Source organism: Dunckerocampus dactyliophorus, chromosome 16, assembly GCF_027744805.1.
Source record: "Dunckerocampus dactyliophorus isolate RoL2022-P2 chromosome 16, RoL_Ddac_1.1, whole genome shotgun sequence".
In the NCBI taxonomy this organism is placed as follows: Eukaryota; Metazoa; Chordata; class Actinopteri; order Syngnathiformes; family Syngnathidae; genus Dunckerocampus; species Dunckerocampus dactyliophorus.
The window spans coordinates 21,756,789-21,775,296 of NC_072834.1; the positions used below are offsets into that span (position 1 = coordinate 21,756,789).

The following is an 18,508-nucleotide window of genomic DNA, read 5'->3' on the forward strand; positions in this document are numbered from 1 at the left end:
GAGGGGAAGCAAATGAAGGGAGGGGCCAGAACACAAGGAAAAAAACAGGACAAAGTGAAACCATTCACCCAAGGACTCCAGAGCACTAACAATGGAGTTTAAGGAGATCCCCGAAACAGACCTTTACATTTGGTTCAGCTCTGAATTTTTATTCGTTCCCAGTGTCTGGTTGAAGCTATTCCTATGGGTCATCTGTTGCCATATTTTTCTCAGAGTGAAGCGTCACAGCAAAGCCGGGTTAGTGACAGCCGATTGCCCCCATTTGACGACCGAAGAGAGAAGCCATGAGGATGATACACGCAGACACACACACACACACACACACACACACAACAGAGTTTAGCTTGACACCACACAAACACACATATAACAAGAGTTTAGCTTATTAGGTGAGCCAGTTCTCATGTCTTCTTTTGGTCTTGATCGCCAGCCAATGCTTTTTTTTGTTGTTGTTGTTGGGGAGGGAGGGGGTGTCTCTCGAAAATACATTACCTGGGCCACCCCAGTCACATCCAGGGGAACACCCTCCGAGGTTTCGATATTCTCACAGCGACAGAGGATGGTCATAACCTCCAGAGACATTCTATGCAGACAGGAAGGAAGGCCGGAATAGCAGAGGCAAAACAGTAAGTTGGACAACAGCTGTTAGGAATGTCAGTAACCAAGATCAGAAAAAAGAGGGTGGAGGTATTAGGCAGAACCTGAACCCCGGTTGGACCTGCTTCAGCCACAGACTATTGCATGGCTGTGCGCTCGCAGCTCAAATACGCATTCTTTTGTCTCCGTCAGCAAACGACGTTTGCGACGTTTCGTGGTTGCGTACGCACTCACGTAAATTATTAATACCATAGGACGTCCCTTTTGTTGTTTTGGCTAACTTACATCTCCCAAGCGTGAGGCAGACTCTTCTGATGGCGGTGCGTGAAAGAAAAGGAAAGCCAAAGTGAAAAGTGAAGTGAACTTATACATTTTAAAAAGCTCAGAAAGGGGGCAGACGCGCGCGCTCCGAGCCGCTCAAATAGCACAACCATCATCTTTGAACCCGCAAAAGGATCTGTTTCTACGAAATGGACAGTGATAACCAAGCAGGGTGGTGGTCTCTTTATTTAGACTTCCTCCTCCCAATAAGCTTGTCTCTCCTTCCTTTGCAACACCCCTTCCATTTCAACGTGAGGAATTTTCTCTTTTATATTACTATTTCAATTCAACTCAACTCAAAAGTGATGCAAGGCCCACTTTGATATTTTGTAAAGCAATATGCTAAGACGTTACATGTGTTTCAAGAAGAAAACTTTGTGATAAAGGTGAAAAAGCCTACTGTTAGTTAGCTACTTTGGTCTTTGCTCTTTTTTTCCTCATTTTTGCAGTCTTTTCCTCCCCCAAATATTTCAACTTTCTTCTTACATAATCTCCATAAATGTTCTATTTGTAATATTATGATTTTATTGCTATATTAGAACTTTTTTCCCCAACTTAATTTTTATTTTGTTTTGTTTGTTTGTTTCTCTTATTACAACTTTAAAAAAATAACATTTTGTAAATATTATATATTTCAAAGACTAAAATGGCATTATTTACCCTCTTATTACGGGTTTATTCTCATAAAATTGCGACCTTTTTTCTCGTTAGAATACGATTCTTTTTCTCTTAAATTTTTTGTGTTGTTTGGGTTTTTTTCCCCCAACTATTTCAACCTTATTCTCGTAATTGCGATTTTATTCCCATAATATCTTGATATTCTCGTAACATTATACATTTTTCCACAACCTAATGCCCCAAAAATTACAACTTTATTTGTTGTTTTGTCAGATTACAATTTGAAGTTTTCTTCAATATTGGAACTTTATGCTACTAAAATTACATTCATTTTTTCCTTGTACTATTACGTTTTTCTCTAAAAATGACCACTTTGTCTCGTTAAATTACAGCTTTTTTCTCTTCATATCTAGACTTTATTCTTGTAAAATGACTGCTGATTTTTTTCATTTTTGCTTTTTTTTGTAGTTTTCTTGTTAAATTACATTTTTAGAATGTGCCACAGGCCAATAAAAAAAAAAAAAAACAGCTGCGGGCTGCAATTGGCACTGGGGCCGCACTTTGGACACCCCTGACCTAGCCGCTAGTCATAGGAACGGATCCAGATCAATGGATTTAAGTATAAAGAGGACAGGATTCTTGTTCTTAGTTTACATTCAAATTAAACAACAATGTCCTCTGAAAACAAAAAAAAAAAAAAAAAAAAAAATCTTTGATGTTGGCAGTAGCAAAGATGATTTATTTACATCACGGGTGTCCAAAGTGTGGCCAGCGACTCTTTTATTGGCCCGCGGCAAGTTGCACAAATAAAATTAAACACTTAAAAAAAAAAGTGCAAAAGTTGAAAAAATAGAGCAAAATGTTGATACAAATAATAACAAAAAGCTTTGGCTTTAAATATACGCAAGTGTTGGTATTTTTTAGCCTTTTTCCAAAATAAGATAAAAACACCAATTGATTGGTCTGTATGCGACATTCTGTGGAAAAAGACAGCAGGTCTCCCCTTTTCCAACGAATACCGACTTGGCGCCATCAGTGATTTTGTTCAGAAGCAGACTGCAGCAAGAGGAGACTCTCTAGTAAATGGCAGCACCCCCGCCCCTCCTCCCCTGCTCCAGGAGAGCTGGATCAATGAGTCATGGGCCTGGACATTAACATGATTGCTGCATCACATGCGGGAAGACACACCGCACCACCCTCCCCTGCCCAGCGACAGTTAACTGCGCGGGGCTTTTAGTGAAAGTGCTCCCGACTCGACTCCTGTTGATTCGTCCAAGAAGGAAGACGCGGGCACAAGACCCAAACGCTGAAGGACCGGGCGAGTGAGGATTAATGGAAAAGCAAGTGTGTCTCTGCGGGGCTGGTGAATTTATAACCTCGTCCGTGCATCAGCCTCACTTTGTTGCTTCGGTCCACCATTATGTTTCCAAGCAACACAGAAGCGTGGTTGTTAATTGGAAATGAGCAACCTGAAGCGGGCAAAGTAGAACTGAGATCGACAACACACGCACACACACAGAAGCAGGTTAAGTATAAACAAAGCAAAAACTCCACAAGCACATTCATATCAGTACAGGTTAGTCCAAGTCAGCTAACAGTAAATTACATTAAGTCGACAGTTGTTTTCTTTACTGTTCACTTGCTGCAAAAGCTCTGGACCCAAATGTGAAGTTGCTTTCATGACCTGTCATTTTGTCTTTGATGAATATAACACAACCCTGATCTTACCATAAGGTACAAACGTGTTTATCTTTCCAGAGTAATCACTGTGGCTGGTCGCACGAGCTCAGAAACAATGGTGAGCAGCGATGTTTACACATTTGAATAAACACGTTTTAATAATGAGCCACAATAGAATGTTTATCCTTCACAAAGACAGGAAAGAGAAAGCCCCTTTTCCCTTTCCTTCCAAATTCTAATGCTGTGCAAACCTTATTTCTTTCTATGATTATTACATGAGAAACTGGACTATGGAAGTAAATAATGACCCGATAAACTGGTACCTGTCAACTAGTACACTCAGATGACAATGGCGATCAAAATCGATAATAAAAGACGTGTATACAGACAATTACGTAGACAAGCAGATTTGTTAACACCTTCTGTTTATTAAACGACTGCTGAAAAAGTATTGCCCCCTTTGTTTGTGTGTGTAATAACATGCGGCCATAGCTTACCTCTGGATGTCAGAAATGAGCCACCAGGCCCACGCCCAGCCTCCCACAACATACGTCTTCTGATCTGAGCCACAGCAGCCACCTTGGAAACAACAGAAGAGATAAGATTCATGTTTCACAAAGCCATGTTCACACAGGAATAAATTAGCCATGGTAAAATGAACCCGAAGCCTCGGAGCTTGTGTCAAGACTAGCTGAATCACACTGCTTCGAATTATTGCTTCGGATACTTTTGCAAGTATCATGTGACCAACTGCATTGGAAGGGTCATACGCGTGCTGTTGGTTCGAAACAGATTGGTGGCTGTCACTGCTTTGACAGCTTATTTTGGTGCTAACTTGTGTATATAACCACCAAGCTGTTGAACAATGCTGTCTTGTAAGGAGAGCATTGGCGAGTTTTTCTGTGCGTCAGTACTGGCAACCTGTGCTTTAGTCCGTTTGATGACATCACTGAAGCACCAAAGCTCAGAGGAAAGCCTCAACGTTTACCAGCAATCACTGGTAACCATGGAATATATGCAAACACAAAGTTCTCTTTGGAACTTTGATTTGCTTTGTGGCCTGGTGTGTTCTAATCGGTTTGATGACATGTGGCACAACACAGCCACAAGTCACAACAAAGTAGCCTACAATGGAACCTCGATTAGCGTCCGCCCTGGTTAGCACGTTTTTCGGTTAGTGCCAAAATGTGCGCCACCATTTTGCCCTTTTTGCATTCATTCTCAGGTTAGTGTACAAAATGACGCAAGTCTGGTCGTGTTGTTAATGCGCTACGTGGGTCCAACTGTGTTCTTAATAGTGTCCCCTTGTTTATCGCGGGGGATAGGTTCCCAACTTTGTTGACAATTATATATGTTTTAAGGTTGTAAAACCCCTCACAATACACTTTATTCACTTTTCTCGTTTAAATACTCTCAAAGTTTAAATTTTGTTTTAATTTTAACGATCAATCTACAAGGTTGGACACCAAAAATTATCAAGTGACTCACGCTTATTGACTCCTCTGTCCGTGCCTCATTCTCCCTTAGCCTATACTCTATATATACAGTAGTACCTCGCATAACGTAAACCTCCTTTTTACGTAAATTCCACTGAACGTAAAAAATTTATGTCAAGTTTTTGCATCGTATTACGTAAGGAATTCCATATAACATAAAGCGTCAAGTCGGTGCAAGCGACAGAGGCTAACAGAGTACACTTGGTGACACCTTCTGACGCTTACGCTCTCATTGGCTTATTATCGGGGCACCGCCTACGCTCTCATCTCATTGGCTGATTATCGGGGCACCGCCTACGCTCTTATCTCATTGGCTGACTTATCCAGTGCGTCCATGTTTGTGTGTGAGCTTCCTTCCTCATCGTAGTCGCCCTTAAACTAGTTTGCACACACTGAAATCTCTTCTTAATTTCTTTACTTTTCTTTGTGTTAAAATGACTGTGGTCATGGGCCTTAAACCAAGTGTAAGTGATAAGAAAAAAGGGAAAAGTTGTCGATCGAAACGAAGCAGGAAGTTATCCACAAATTCCGACGCTTCATGCTCTCAATGGCTGATTATCGGAGCACCGCCTTTGCTCTCATCTCATTGGCTGATTATCGGAACACCGCCTACGCTCTCATCTCATTAGCTGATGATCAGGGCACCGCCTACGCTCTCATCTCATTGGCTGACGTATCCAGCGCTTGTGTTTGTGTGTGATAGACAGTCTCCTCCCGCTCCCCCTCCTGCCTCCACTTGCGCGCTCCTGATCAAGATGTCTGGTGAACGGTAAGATTGTTTTTGTTTTTCAGTTTTATTCATTTACAGTTATCTTATTTATTGCCTTATTTTATATTGGAATGTTACTCTACTGTGTTAATGCTGTTTTCTTATATTTTCCCACCATATTTGGTGGACTTTGAATATTTTGAAGGACCAAAATGGGTGAGTTTGAGAAGATCTTGGAACGGATTAGGCTATTTACATGTATTTTACGCTTCGCATAACATAAAATCCCTATAACATGAAGGTTCTCGGAACGGATTATTTACGTTGTAGGGGCGTCGAGTGTATATACACACTCCCCAACTTACGAACACCCGACTAGCAAACATTCGTGGATACGAACACAAGCCGACTGGTCTATATTTTACTTTATTTTGCCTTGTAGTCGCTCAATCAGTATTTATACTGCTACTGTACATGCTTGACCAGTAGAGGGCACTGTGACACTGCTAATGGGACCAACAGAGGCAGCGTTTGAGCTAATGGGAACAACACAGGAAGAGTTAGACGCTGGGGAGATAAAGCTAAATGGAAAGCTAAATGATACAACCCGGACAGAGCGTGTGATTAAAGTTTATGAAGAGTAAATAGGCCTGCTTAATTCTACACCACCCACAGAACACTACCTCTTTTAGAAGAGTCTAACCACGACGACCATTTGTCCTTTTTTTCAATAGCTCCTCCTCCTCCTCCTCCTCCACCACAAGTAACGACGTATGCTCGACCACTTCTCTTCAAAGGTAAATAACATTTATCATTACGTATTATATCAATTTTATTATTGTTTTTTTCATTAATTATCCTCGTTTATTACTACTGCATCTAAACTCATATTTACATACATACGCATATACTGTATATGTATACACACACATGTAGTACCTATATCATTGGTAATATTACCTTTTCCCCTACTTAAGAACGATTCAACATAAGAACGGTCGTCTGGAACTGTGTTCGTAAGTTGGGGACCTAGTGTATTCTATATTTAGCCGGCTATTGTAGCTCTACTGTGGGTTCCTAAAATGCTCGTACAGGCACATGAACACATACTGAGATGAGGTGGAGCTTCACACGTCTTCAACTCTCACATGAGTATACAACTCCCTCTCCACACATACAACAAAGCACCGATACATCACTCTAACACCACAAGAACGCAAAACACAATGCACACAAAAAAGACGAACACACACAAAAAAAACCATGCACTTAAAAAAACCCGCAAAACAGCGAATCCGCGAAAGGTGTACCGGGATGTAGCGTGGTAACGCTGTATATATTTTTAATATCACAAACCGTTGTTAGCAGTCGATGAGCTAGCTAACAAAATGGCAACTGGTATCGAACGTCAGTTATATTCTGTCGCCCGTCTATGATGTCATCAGCGGTTGGCTCTCAAAATTGTTAACACAAAACCTGTTTTATTAGTTTTATAATTATAGTTTTACCATCATTTTTAGATGTGACCGTTCCCAAAAACCATGATGTGGCAGCAAGATTAACCACCCACCACCTTTCTGTTTTGCCATGAGTTACTTCTTGAATTCAATACTGTTTCTCACCTTCTTTGTCAAAATGCTGGAACTTGCAATTTTCTTTGACTTTGGTTATTGAGGTGAAAAACACTATTGAACACTAAACACAATCAATACATCAATTTATATTCCTATGATCCAACTACATCGTAGTTATACTGGATTTATACTTAAATACCTTATATTTATATAGCGTTGATCCACACTGAGTCGCATCGAAATTGTCCAATTTTTTAAAAAGTCCAATTTTACGCCTTTCAAACTCATGGATCGGGGCTTCAGGACAAGATAAAAGGTATGTAGGATATAAATTCACTTTAATATCTATCTGCAGATGACATTTTGTTAAAATCTGATGGTGTGAAGTACGTTAATTTTGCCCTGGAATTACTGTGTACGTGCAATTTGTAGTGTGGAGTGTGCAGTGAGGCCTACATGAAATGACACTTGATTTTCTTCCCTGGACTTTTTGATTATCAAAAAAAAATAAATCAATGGCTACTCTGTTGACTTTTAAAACAAATGTCTTAGCCTAAGCTATTATATATTTTGAACTACGGTTGTACTTGCCAAGGTCCGTGGGTCGATCACAGCTTTTGTCTTGACTCAATGTTAAATGGGAACCAAAGGCACTATTTCCGGATATGAAATTTGCTCTAACTTCTTTCACACTTGGGGTAGAGAAGTGACTGAGGTATCAAATTAAAGTTCAAGTCATGTAGGTCAGACAGAATTAATGACAGACTTGATTTAATTCAACCTGTTAATTCATTCATTGTTAATTCAACCTGAAGTGTTGGTTGCACTTGATTCAAATAAAATGTGAATGCATTTGCCATTAATTGTTGTTTACTTGTTTGTTTATATCCATAATTAATTTATACCTGATTCCCTTACAATAACCAATGTGAATCTAGGAATCTTCACCTGCACTGTGCAGTATCCAGGTATTTATTTCAGTCAGACTAGTTGAATTTTTGCCTAAAACGTTACTGAATCAATGTAAAGTTACTGAATCGTTCAAAGCAATATCGTCCTTGAATCGTACCGGCAACCACGAATCGTGATACGAATCGAGTCGTTATTAAAACGTATCGTTACAACCCTACTAAACACTATTGAATTTAAAACATAGCTCATAGCAAAACTGGAAGGTGGTGGTGGTGCTTGATCTTGCGGCCACATCGTGTCTTTGGGAACTGTCACGTCTTCAATGAAGGTAAAAGTAACCTTAAATTTTCATTTATCCCTTTATATTACGTGTATTTATATGCATTTCGAATTGTTTTATGCATGTAAGACTATAATTGCAAAAGTATAAAAACTTATTTTACTGTATGTTCACATTTTATTTTACTGTATGTTCACATTTTTGGCTTCCTGGAACTGATTAATTGGATTCACATTATTTTTTAGGGTTAGGGTTTAGGGAAAAGTTGATTTGGTTAGCGTCCGTTTTGGTTAGAGTCGGACCTTATGGAACAAATGAATGACGCTAACCAAGGGCCCACTGTATTCGACTATTCATTTTTTACCATTTTGAACCATGCAGGTCTCCGTTATTAAACTCTGATGTCGCAACATTTGCTCATGTGACGTTACACTAGTACAGCGAGCAGCCTTATGAGTTTACCATTGTGTCAAAACAAAAATCCATTTAGTCACGACCTAAGAAACACTTCCACTTCTTAACTGTAGCTTCAGTTTAGTGTTGCAAAGCACGTTTTGGGTGAGTTTACTAGCCACCACGGTTGTAGGATGAGTTTACTTGCAGGACGCAACCTTATATTTCAAAGCCATGTGTCCCAGTCCAAACAGCACGGCTTTGCAGTAATGACAGCCACAGTTTGTGTGTCAGTTGAGTTGAGCAACAATACACGGACCTCTGAGTCTGGTTCCTTTCCAGCGGTTAGGGCCGCATTCCCAGCTGTCACGTTAACTGACAGAAAAAAAAAGGGAGGGGGAGGGGTCCAGCTATATTTACGGGCAAAGGCACACAACATGCTTTACATTTACGCCAACACAAATGAGCTGTTTAATATGTCCATTGACAGGGTTGTAACCATTTATTGTATCTCTTAGAGCAAAGTGACAGCAATAATAGTTGAACTTTTTAACCTGACATGTTTTCCTGCATTTTTTTATTTTGATTCTTATGTCTTGATACGCTTATCTACGACGGAGTGTTAGGGCCACATTGAAAAAAAAAAAAAATCTTGAGATTTCGAGAATAAAGTTGTAAATTTACTTGAATAAAGTCGTAAATTTACAAGAACAAAGTCGTACATTTAAGAAAAAAAGTCATAATATTACGAGAATAAAGTCATAAAATTACTGGAAAAGGATCATAAGTTTACAAGAATAAAGTCATAAATTCAAGAGAAAAAAAATCGCAATTTATGAGAATAACGTCGTAATATTATGTGTCATCATGTCATACGTGTCAGAGGGAAACTAGAGTATAGCTCTTCAGGAAGGAAGGAAACTTTACTCTTGCCCTCAGGCTAGCTTTTATTTATAAAGTGGCAGCAAAACAGAGCAGTTGGGTATGTCTAGCCCTTCTCACTTCCGCCTTCCTTACCCCGCCCCCTCCACATGCCCAAGGCCAAAGGTCTCACAAGTCCCCCCTTTTCATAGCTGTCATAAATTTACTCCTTTTTTCCCTGGAAATTTACGACTTTATTCTCAAAATCTTCGAATTTTTTTTCCAATGTAGGCCTAATACTCCATCATAATGATCTAACAGAGCTGCTGCAGTAATTTTGGTGGATGTCTTGACTACAAAAAAATGACTGGAACAAATGTCTCGGTTTTCGTACACTGTCTTGGTTATCGTACAGCCAAACACAGCATCCACGCATTGGTAACCCTGTCTCTGTGAAGAAAAGATAGTGGTTCTTTTAGAGTTGGGACACTATAGACAGATTACGGCCAGAGAAACCTAATCATCTTTATTATGTGTGTGAGGGTGGTTTATTTGTTCGTAGAACGCACACAGAACGAGGAACAACTGTATTTGTCTCCTTTCTCCTGTGATGTGGTATTCAAGCGCACAGCTTATTTCTGAGTGTTCTCAGTCAGCAATCTGCGTGTTTTTTGTAGGACGGCTGCAAACAAAGTTGCAAGCGCCAGAACTTAGCTAAAGGTGAGAAACACTATTGAATTCAAGAAATAACTAATCGCAAAGTAAGAAGGTAGCGTCGGACAAAGCAAGTTCCGTTCCCTCCTTCCACCACTCATCACTGTGTCTTCTATCCTTCAGTAAACGTAAAAGTCAAGTTAAATGTTTTAATACATCATTGACATGTATTTTGTTGCATTTTCCGCATGTAAAACTGCAATAATTCTCAATAAATTCTGCCATGTGGAACTTAACAGCCAACACATGCCACGAAAACTATCTTGCGGGGGTAGCATGTTAATGAGCCTTAATTTAATACGGCATTTGAAGAAGAAACCCTTGACGTAGTATGGCGCCCAGATATGCGCGTGTGTGTGTGTGTGTGTGTGTGTGTGTGTGTGAGCAAATAACCCGGAAAATAATTGAATTCATCGGACGAGATGACCAGCCTTTCTCAGTGGTGGAAGACACCGTGTTCGCAGAGTGTTTCCTCACGTGCCGGGAAGTCCTGCTAGTGCTCCAACAATGTACTCATGCATCCAAAACCTCCTTAAAGAAGGCGTCTCATCCTCTGGAAGTTTCACCGGTGGTATGGTTCCTTTTTTCTTATCAGCAGGGGTGCAGCCAGAAATTCCCATGAAAAAAATCACGTTTTGACTAATAAAAGACCATAATCTACCACCAAACAGCCATCATTTATTAATTAATTTCTGAAACAACGTGATATTGCGACGGACGACAGTATATTAGCATACAGTATACAGCATATGCATAAATAGATTGATATTTTTCTAGAAATTAACTGAAAGTTTTTTGTCGAGAAAGGCGGTGGACGTAAGTGGGTGTTTTCTTAGGGCTCTATGATTTCCGCGTTAATGAATTATGGAATTGGCCAATAAAAACGGAATTTACCGTTAAACGCGAGATGAAATGTTATCATCATGAGGAAAGGAAATGTTCGTGTGGGGAAGTACTTCCTTGGCGGACCGCTCAATCGTGGCGGAAACTCATCACAAACACTATCACAACCCTCATGAACTTAACATGTCAAAACGGCGGCGAAAAAACTTTGAAATGCCTCTCTTACGGAGCGGGAATGGAAGCTAGCAGCGTTAGCTTAGTTTGGCAGCGCGCACTACTGCGGCTGTGTTTGTTGGACTCGGGCCGGATGAGCCGTGTTTACACCACGTTGTGTTTTACCGCTTAAATCTAAGCGAGCGTTTTAACAATGCCCGCTGACAACGTGCAGGTTCTGAGTTAAAAAGACGAGAGGCACGTTTATTCCTGCACCCCACTCGTCTTAACCCTCCATTGACATTCTCAACACACACCACACACTTCCGGCTTTCAAAATAAGAGTACTGTTTGCCACATCTTGTTTTATTGTGTAAAAGACTGTCATTCATGTTGACGCTAAATTGCATTTTTCACCAGAACTGTAAAACAGAAGTCTGCTGTGGATGTTTTTGGGGATGTGCTGTAGTTCCTGTGGTATTTCTATGACAAGGATGCGGGTACCACATGCTTTATGCTACTGCCAATGCCAACCTGCGTGAGAACCTTTAGAGATGCACTGAGCTGCACACTATTCATGCTCCAGTCTTCTTACCGCTGGCATAACTGGCATTCCTGACGGCATTCTACCAACGGGGGTGGGGGTTGTTTAAGTAAATGAATACCAATCTACACACGTTCTCAGCTTTGGCATGACAGGGCAACTCGTTTCTTTTAACATACAAATAAACCTGATATATAATACAGTGCTTTACACAGCATGCCAAAAAAGTAAATTCCAAAGTTGATCCAAGTAAATCTCCACACAGTGGAGCAGGCAAGCTGGGTCTCACGACGCACAGCTTACACCCACTCAACTCTGTTCCTCTGTGTGGTTAGCACTGTCTTCACCAAAAACCCCAAAGCAGTTTCTGTTGACCTTTATCAAGTGTGATTTTTGTGTGAGGAAAATGGTTGAGCTGGTTCGCTGGTGAAAAAAACAAAAGCTCAGAACACAGCCAAATCACAAGTATAAACATGTGTGCAAACAGATTTTTCAAACAAAAGCAAGGATCAGACCTTGTCGAAGGTTCAGTGTGATTTGTAAGAACAATTAAGCGGATTTAGCGGGTCAACATTGGGCCTTTTAGAAGCAGCAAGCTTCCTTATGCCTAAATGCAGCCCACATTGCAAAGACGACGAAGAAGTGGCATTTTGGTGAATGCGGTTAAATGTCTTATTGTGTAAATTATTGTGCAGTGCAGATTACAAACTTGTATACGTGTCTTCAAAAAGCCAACTGCTGTCATAGTGGAATCCAAATATGCAGTTGGCCCTTTCATTAGATTTGTTCCCCTTGAATATAATTACCTTTGATTAAAGCACGGGTGTCCAAAGTGAGGCCCGGGGGACATTTGTGGCCTGCGGCTGTTTTTTTTGTTTTTTTGGCCCACTGCACATTCTAAAAATTTAATTTGACAAGAAAACTAAAAAAAAAAAACAACAGCAAAAATGGAAAAATCAAAACAGTATTTTTTTTTTTTTTACAAGAATAAAGTCAAAATATTACGAGGAAAAAAAGGTGAACGTTGCATATGAGAAAAAATAACGTTATTTTAGTTGGGGTTTTTTTTAAATATTAAAGAAAAAGAAAAATAATTTTTAAGTCGTATCATTATGAGACAAAACAAAACGGAAAAAGTTATGATGTTACGAGAATAAAGTCAAAATATGATAGGAATAAAGTTAGAATTACGAGAAGAAAGTTTACAAGAAGAAAGCTGAAAGAGTTGGGAAAAAAACAGCAGAAAGAAAAAAAACAGATGTACTTTTATGAGAATAAAGTCAAAATATTAAGAGAAAAAAGTTGCATTTATTTTTTTGTGTAATTTTTGGAAAATTAGGTTGGTGAAAAAGTTATATTATGGGAATAAAGTCATAATATTAAAAAAAAAACATTTGCAAAGATTATTTGTATTATTTATAAATGAATACATTTATATTATTTATAAATAAATAAACAAATGGAATTTTATGAATTAAATCAAAATATTAAGATAAAAAAATTGCAGTCTTATGAGGAAAAAAGTCACAACTTTACGAGAATAAACTCATAATATTATGAGGAAAAATATTAAAGACAAAATTTCCTAAAAAATAATAACTATAAATAAGAATAACAATAATAATAATAATAATAATTAAACAAAAAAAAGTTGTCATATTATGGGAGACAAACCAAAATAAAATTAAGTTCTAATTTTTGGAAAATTAGGTTGGGGGAAAAGTTATATTATGAGAATAAGGTAATAATATTATTTTTTTAAATTCCAAAGATTATTTAAGAAGAAATTTGAAATATTTGGGAAAACAAAAACTAAAGCAAAAATGGAAAACAGAGCAAAGAGAGAAGTTCAAACTAATAATAAGCGCTTCTTATATCACAATGCTGAGATGCAGTTTTTTCTTGAAACGTATACAGTACAACTTCTTAAGCATATTTTGCTTAAAAAAATATCAAAGCGGCCATTGCATCCTTTGATTTTTCACAATGTGGCCCTCACTGGGAAAAGCTTGGACACCCCTGGATCAAAGCATCAAAATTGCAGTAGTTGTTGTCAGAACCTCCAGCAGTTTGGTGGCCCGACACAAACACATTTGGACCGCCACAAATAGATTTGGCGCTACCTGATAAGCACATTATAATGGGACTGTCTGTGAATGCAGCTTGTCCTTCCAACTCCATACAGTAGGTGGCAGTATCAGGTATCGCATCGGAAGTGAAAACGTGGATCGGTGCCCCCTTCATGTACAATCACTTGTTACCACAATTACGGTCGTTCTGTTGTCAAGTTTTACTAGGGCAATCTTCGACCAGTAGGTGGCGGTGTGCATCCTAACTCCGCTTCTTAACATACTGTACTACCTCACACGCACCTGGTCTGCCATAGAATAAGGAGTCGTTGCAGGGGGGCCACTATATTTAGCGAGTATTCAGACCCCCTCTAGGTACTCTTTTTCAAAAACGCAACTAGCGACATTTTCTAGTCTTTTGGAAACTCGCTCCTCTCAGAGAGCAGCGGGTGTTGCTGTGGGCCACTCCCCACCTAGAAGCACAGACGAGCGACGGAAGAAAGTTCCTCTTTTGTTTTGCTTTTCATATTTTTCTAGTCACATTTTGTCTCCCCCACAGCGTTATTCCTCTCTCCTACAGCATCAATTACTTTTACACGCGCATGCGTCATGGCCAGTTATGCAAATTAGATGATGATGCAAACCCACCACAAATAGATCGCACTCCTGCCCGACTTGCACTTGGCTGCATAAACATGAGTTTATTTAAGGCAGCACAGAACAATGAGGAGTCTAATAATAACATCAATAATAATATATTTTTAAAACTGTCATTATGGGGGTATACGGCGAAAAGCGACTCCACAAACCCGGGCTTTGTGCTCAAGATGCAACACGACAAAACCTAACATAACTTAATTGGTCCAGCGACGGTGGTTATCCACTTACTTTGTCAAGTCGGGTTTTCTATTTTGTGCAAAGTGCGTGTTCACATGAAAGGGGGCGTTTGAGGTGATATCATTCTACTTGCACTGAAAAGTGGAGCGATCCCAGCCAGCGTATTTTACAAATAATAAGTACGGAATTATTATGGAGCATTATGAGGAGTTCTCAAAACACTATGACTCCAAAAAGCAACACCGTCCCGAGCATGTAACGGGCAAGATAACACTGATTTATTCTACTAACTACACCCTACTAGTCTTTTCATTTACCAACGCTCGACATTGCACAACTTTGAAATTTTAACACTCATCCATTTAAAAAATAAATTAATTGGAGCAAAAACTTTTTTTTTTTTCATCTTTGCAGTGTGTCTTCTTGTTGTATCTCGTTGTGACCGCTAGATGGCAGTATTGACGTGAGTACTCACGCAAGGACTACCGTGACGTTTACAGCTGCTAACTTGGCCTAATTATTAATATTTCATATTCCATTTTATTCCTGGCGCTCGTGTGAGCATACCTAGCGTATTCCCTCACATAGGAATGCTCTTTTTTACATTTTTTCTCCATAAATGGTGACACCATCTCCGAATTAGTTAACAGTGAAACAGTGACACTTTCATAGCTGATTTGAAGCTGAAAGCCTGGACATTATGAGTTTAGCCCAAGTTAGCATGGTGATAGAGCTGCTTTAAAAGCAAGCTACCTTCGCCGAACACACAAGTCCGGCCTTAAGCTCAACACAGCTCGCTAACCCACTAAACTCGCTTCGCCGTATACCCCCAAACTTTACATGCACTACAATAACAAGCCCAAATTACAACAACAATTAATACAAATTTTATGATAGCCAAAGTTTGATTATTTCCAGTGAAATCATTTTTCTTCATGTGTGTTTGACCTCAGATGTCTGCACCGCATGCACTGTGTCAATAACAACTGCAGTTCCAAAACATTTGCAGAATACACACTGCCTTGTTTGTCGTCCTTGAAATACAACATCAGCTGATAGTCACAAATTCTGTCTTGTTGCACTGGCAACCAGACCAGAACCAGGAGGTCTTTAAGGGCCTCTCCCATGTAATCTAATTTATTCAGCTGTACTCCCTCCGCAACGAGGAGCCACCATGTTGAGCCTCAAATACAAGCAAACTGTCACAATCAGCCTGTTTACAACCTACACTTAACCTTACAAACAGGACAAGAAACCACCATCACAATCACAAGTAATGCACACTATTTTATATTACATTTAGGTTTTTACAGTGGAATATGATAGGACGGTGTAAAGCAAATATGTTATACTTAACAGTAATTGTGGAAGAAACTTGTTTTTTATGTCAGCTTGTTAAAAGTAGAAACATATATGTATTGTATATGTGTTAAGTGTGTTGGTGAAGTGTTTTTAAAGGATATAAAGAGTAATTCATCGAGTGAAGGCAAGGAGAACGCCCCCCAAGGCCCGCCTCTTAAATCCCTTCATGGCGCTCAGTGAAGCAGGCAGAGGCCGCGGAGGCTCGGAGGGAAACAAACCCACCAAATGCGAGTTTTGTGTCGTTACCTGAAACCACAAGGGCCTCGTTTGGTCCAACGGTGTGGCAGTTTCCCATTTTAAAAGGTGTTTAAAAAGATATTCGATTAAAAAAAGACGCTAATATGTTTTCCCCGTTCCCCACCAACGACTCGCAATTATTTCTTCACAACATCCGCGTAGCAGCAGCTTCCAGTCACACCCGTATCGATTTTCTCCTCCAAGCAGGAAAGCCACACCACTTCCGCTTGGGGCTTTCAAAGTAAAAATCGGTATTTACTACAGCGGTTTGCTTTTATGATACGGAGTGTCGGCTTTTATTGTTTTCGACCATGTTTGTTGTGATACCACAACTTGACATTATTTTTGTAGCTTTCTTGACGATCCCTCCCTCCAGGCAAATTGCCCAAAAAGCAAAGGATATGATATAATAGTGAAATGGGGGTGGGAGATAGGTCTTTTGGATGGAAAACCGCAAAATTTACATAAGTAAATTTGGGCTTTCTTATATATTGCATGCACAATTAGTGGGCAACTATCAGTGTGCACAATTACTATGCAACATTTTCACAGTTCGCTTGTTTATGTTCTGGAGTGAGAATGATAAATAAACGATTCCAAATGTAGAAAAAAAAACATTTCTGTCATTTTTCCTTCACTGTAAATCTTCAACATAGGGCAGTGGTTCCTTTATTGGCCCGCGGCACATTCTAAAATTGCAATTTAACAAGAAAAGTAAAAAAAAAACCGATAACAACAACAGTAATTTTTACAAGAATAAAGTGAAAATATTAATAGAAAAACAAGAAAAAGTTTCAATTTTACGATAATAATGTTGTAATATTATGAGGAAAAATAATAACATTTTAGTCGCATCAAGTTGAAATGTTAAAGGAAAAAAGAAAAAAATATATTTTTTAAGTTGGAATATTATAAGAAACAAACAAAGCAATGAATAAAGTTGTCATTTTTGGAAAATTAGGTGACGGAAAAAGTTATAATGTTACGAGATTAAAGTCAAAATATTATTGGAATAAAGTTATAACTAAGAGAAGACAGTTTACAGTTTAAATTGTTGGAAAATTTAAAGTCAATGACAGCAGAAATGAAAAAAACCATGTAATTTTATGAGAATAAAATCAAAATATTAAGACATAAAAGTTGCATTCTAATGAGGAAAAAAAGTCATAATTGTACGAGAATAAACTCCTAATATTAGGAGAAAAAATAATCTCATGTTAGTAGCATAGAGTTGAAATATTTTTTTTTATTATTATTTTTTTTTACAAAAAAAGTCGTAATATGTAAGAAACAAACAAAATAAAATAAAGTTGTAACTTTATATATTATGGGAATAAAGTCATAATATTACGAAAATAACATTTGCAAAGATTTGAAGTTGAAATATTTGGAAATTAAAAAGAAAAATTAAACAAAAGCAGAAATGGAAAAACAGATATCATTTTATGAAAATAAAGTCAAAATATTAACAGAAAAAAGTTGCATTCTAATTAGAAAAAAAGTCACAATTTTACGAGAATAAACTCATAATATTATGAGGGAAAATTATGTCATTTTATTAGTATACCTTCCGGCATCCGTCAGTCTCGGAAGACTATGGATCTGCGTCTTGAGCTGGGATAGCGGGATTATGACAACCTTGTTTGTGGCTGTGTAGCCCAAAACGAGAGTGACAGTCACGGTTGCAGCGGTTGAAGATGTAGGTGCTTGGTTTTGGTGTCTTTTCCAATGCACTTTTTAGAGCCAATTGTTTTTCATCGGCAGACTGATGGAGGCGCTCTTCACCTCTTCTGAGTCCGTTTTTCAGCTCATGATTCCAACGGGTTCGGTCGTCTGCAGTTTCCTCCCAGTTGCTCACGTCCAAACTCAGACCTTTCATGTCTCTTTTGCGCAGATCTTTCAAGCGGAGATGGGGCCTGCCTCGAGCTGGTTTTCCGGATGCAAGCTCCCCGTATAGAATATCTTTTGGTATTCTTCCATCCGCCATCCGATGGACGTGTCCCACCCAGCGGAGACGACGCTCACGGAGCAGGGTGAATAGGCTTGGTAAATTTGCAAGAGAGAGTATCTCGTTGTTGGTCCATTTGATGTTGAGAATACTCCTCAGCATACGGAGATGAAAGGTGTTGAGCCGTCGCTCTTGCGAGGCATATAAACACCACGTCTCACTGCCGTATACTGTAGCAAGGTACTGAGGACGCATGCCTTGCATACAGAGATCTTCGTGTGTTTTGGTTTAACCATACCTTCTGTAGTTTCTCGAAAGCCGCAAAACCAATTCTTCTGTTGAGTCATTGTCATTGTCATT

General features: G+C 39.0%; 1 protein-coding gene across 4 annotated transcripts in view; it reads right to left on the reverse strand.

The window, feature by feature from the left end:
* LOC129168962 (flotillin-2a) overlaps nucleotides 1–16,403 on the reverse strand; it is a 34,946-nt gene extending 18,543 nt beyond the window's left edge. Inside the window, exons 1-3 of one of the 4 annotated variants that reach the window (XM_054754845.1) lie at nucleotides 16,210–16,403; nucleotides 3,714–3,795; nucleotides 493–583 (exon numbers count right to left, since the gene is read on the reverse strand). In XM_054754845.1, the coding sequence (XP_054610820.1) occupies nucleotides 493–583; nucleotides 3,714–3,795; nucleotides 16,210–16,258 (222 nt within the window). In that variant the 5' untranslated portion in view covers nucleotides 16,259–16,403. The other 3 variants (XM_054754844.1, XM_054754847.1, XM_054754846.1) reach the window with 3 other exon arrangements.
* Nucleotides 16,404–18,508: the final 2,105 nt, after the last annotated feature.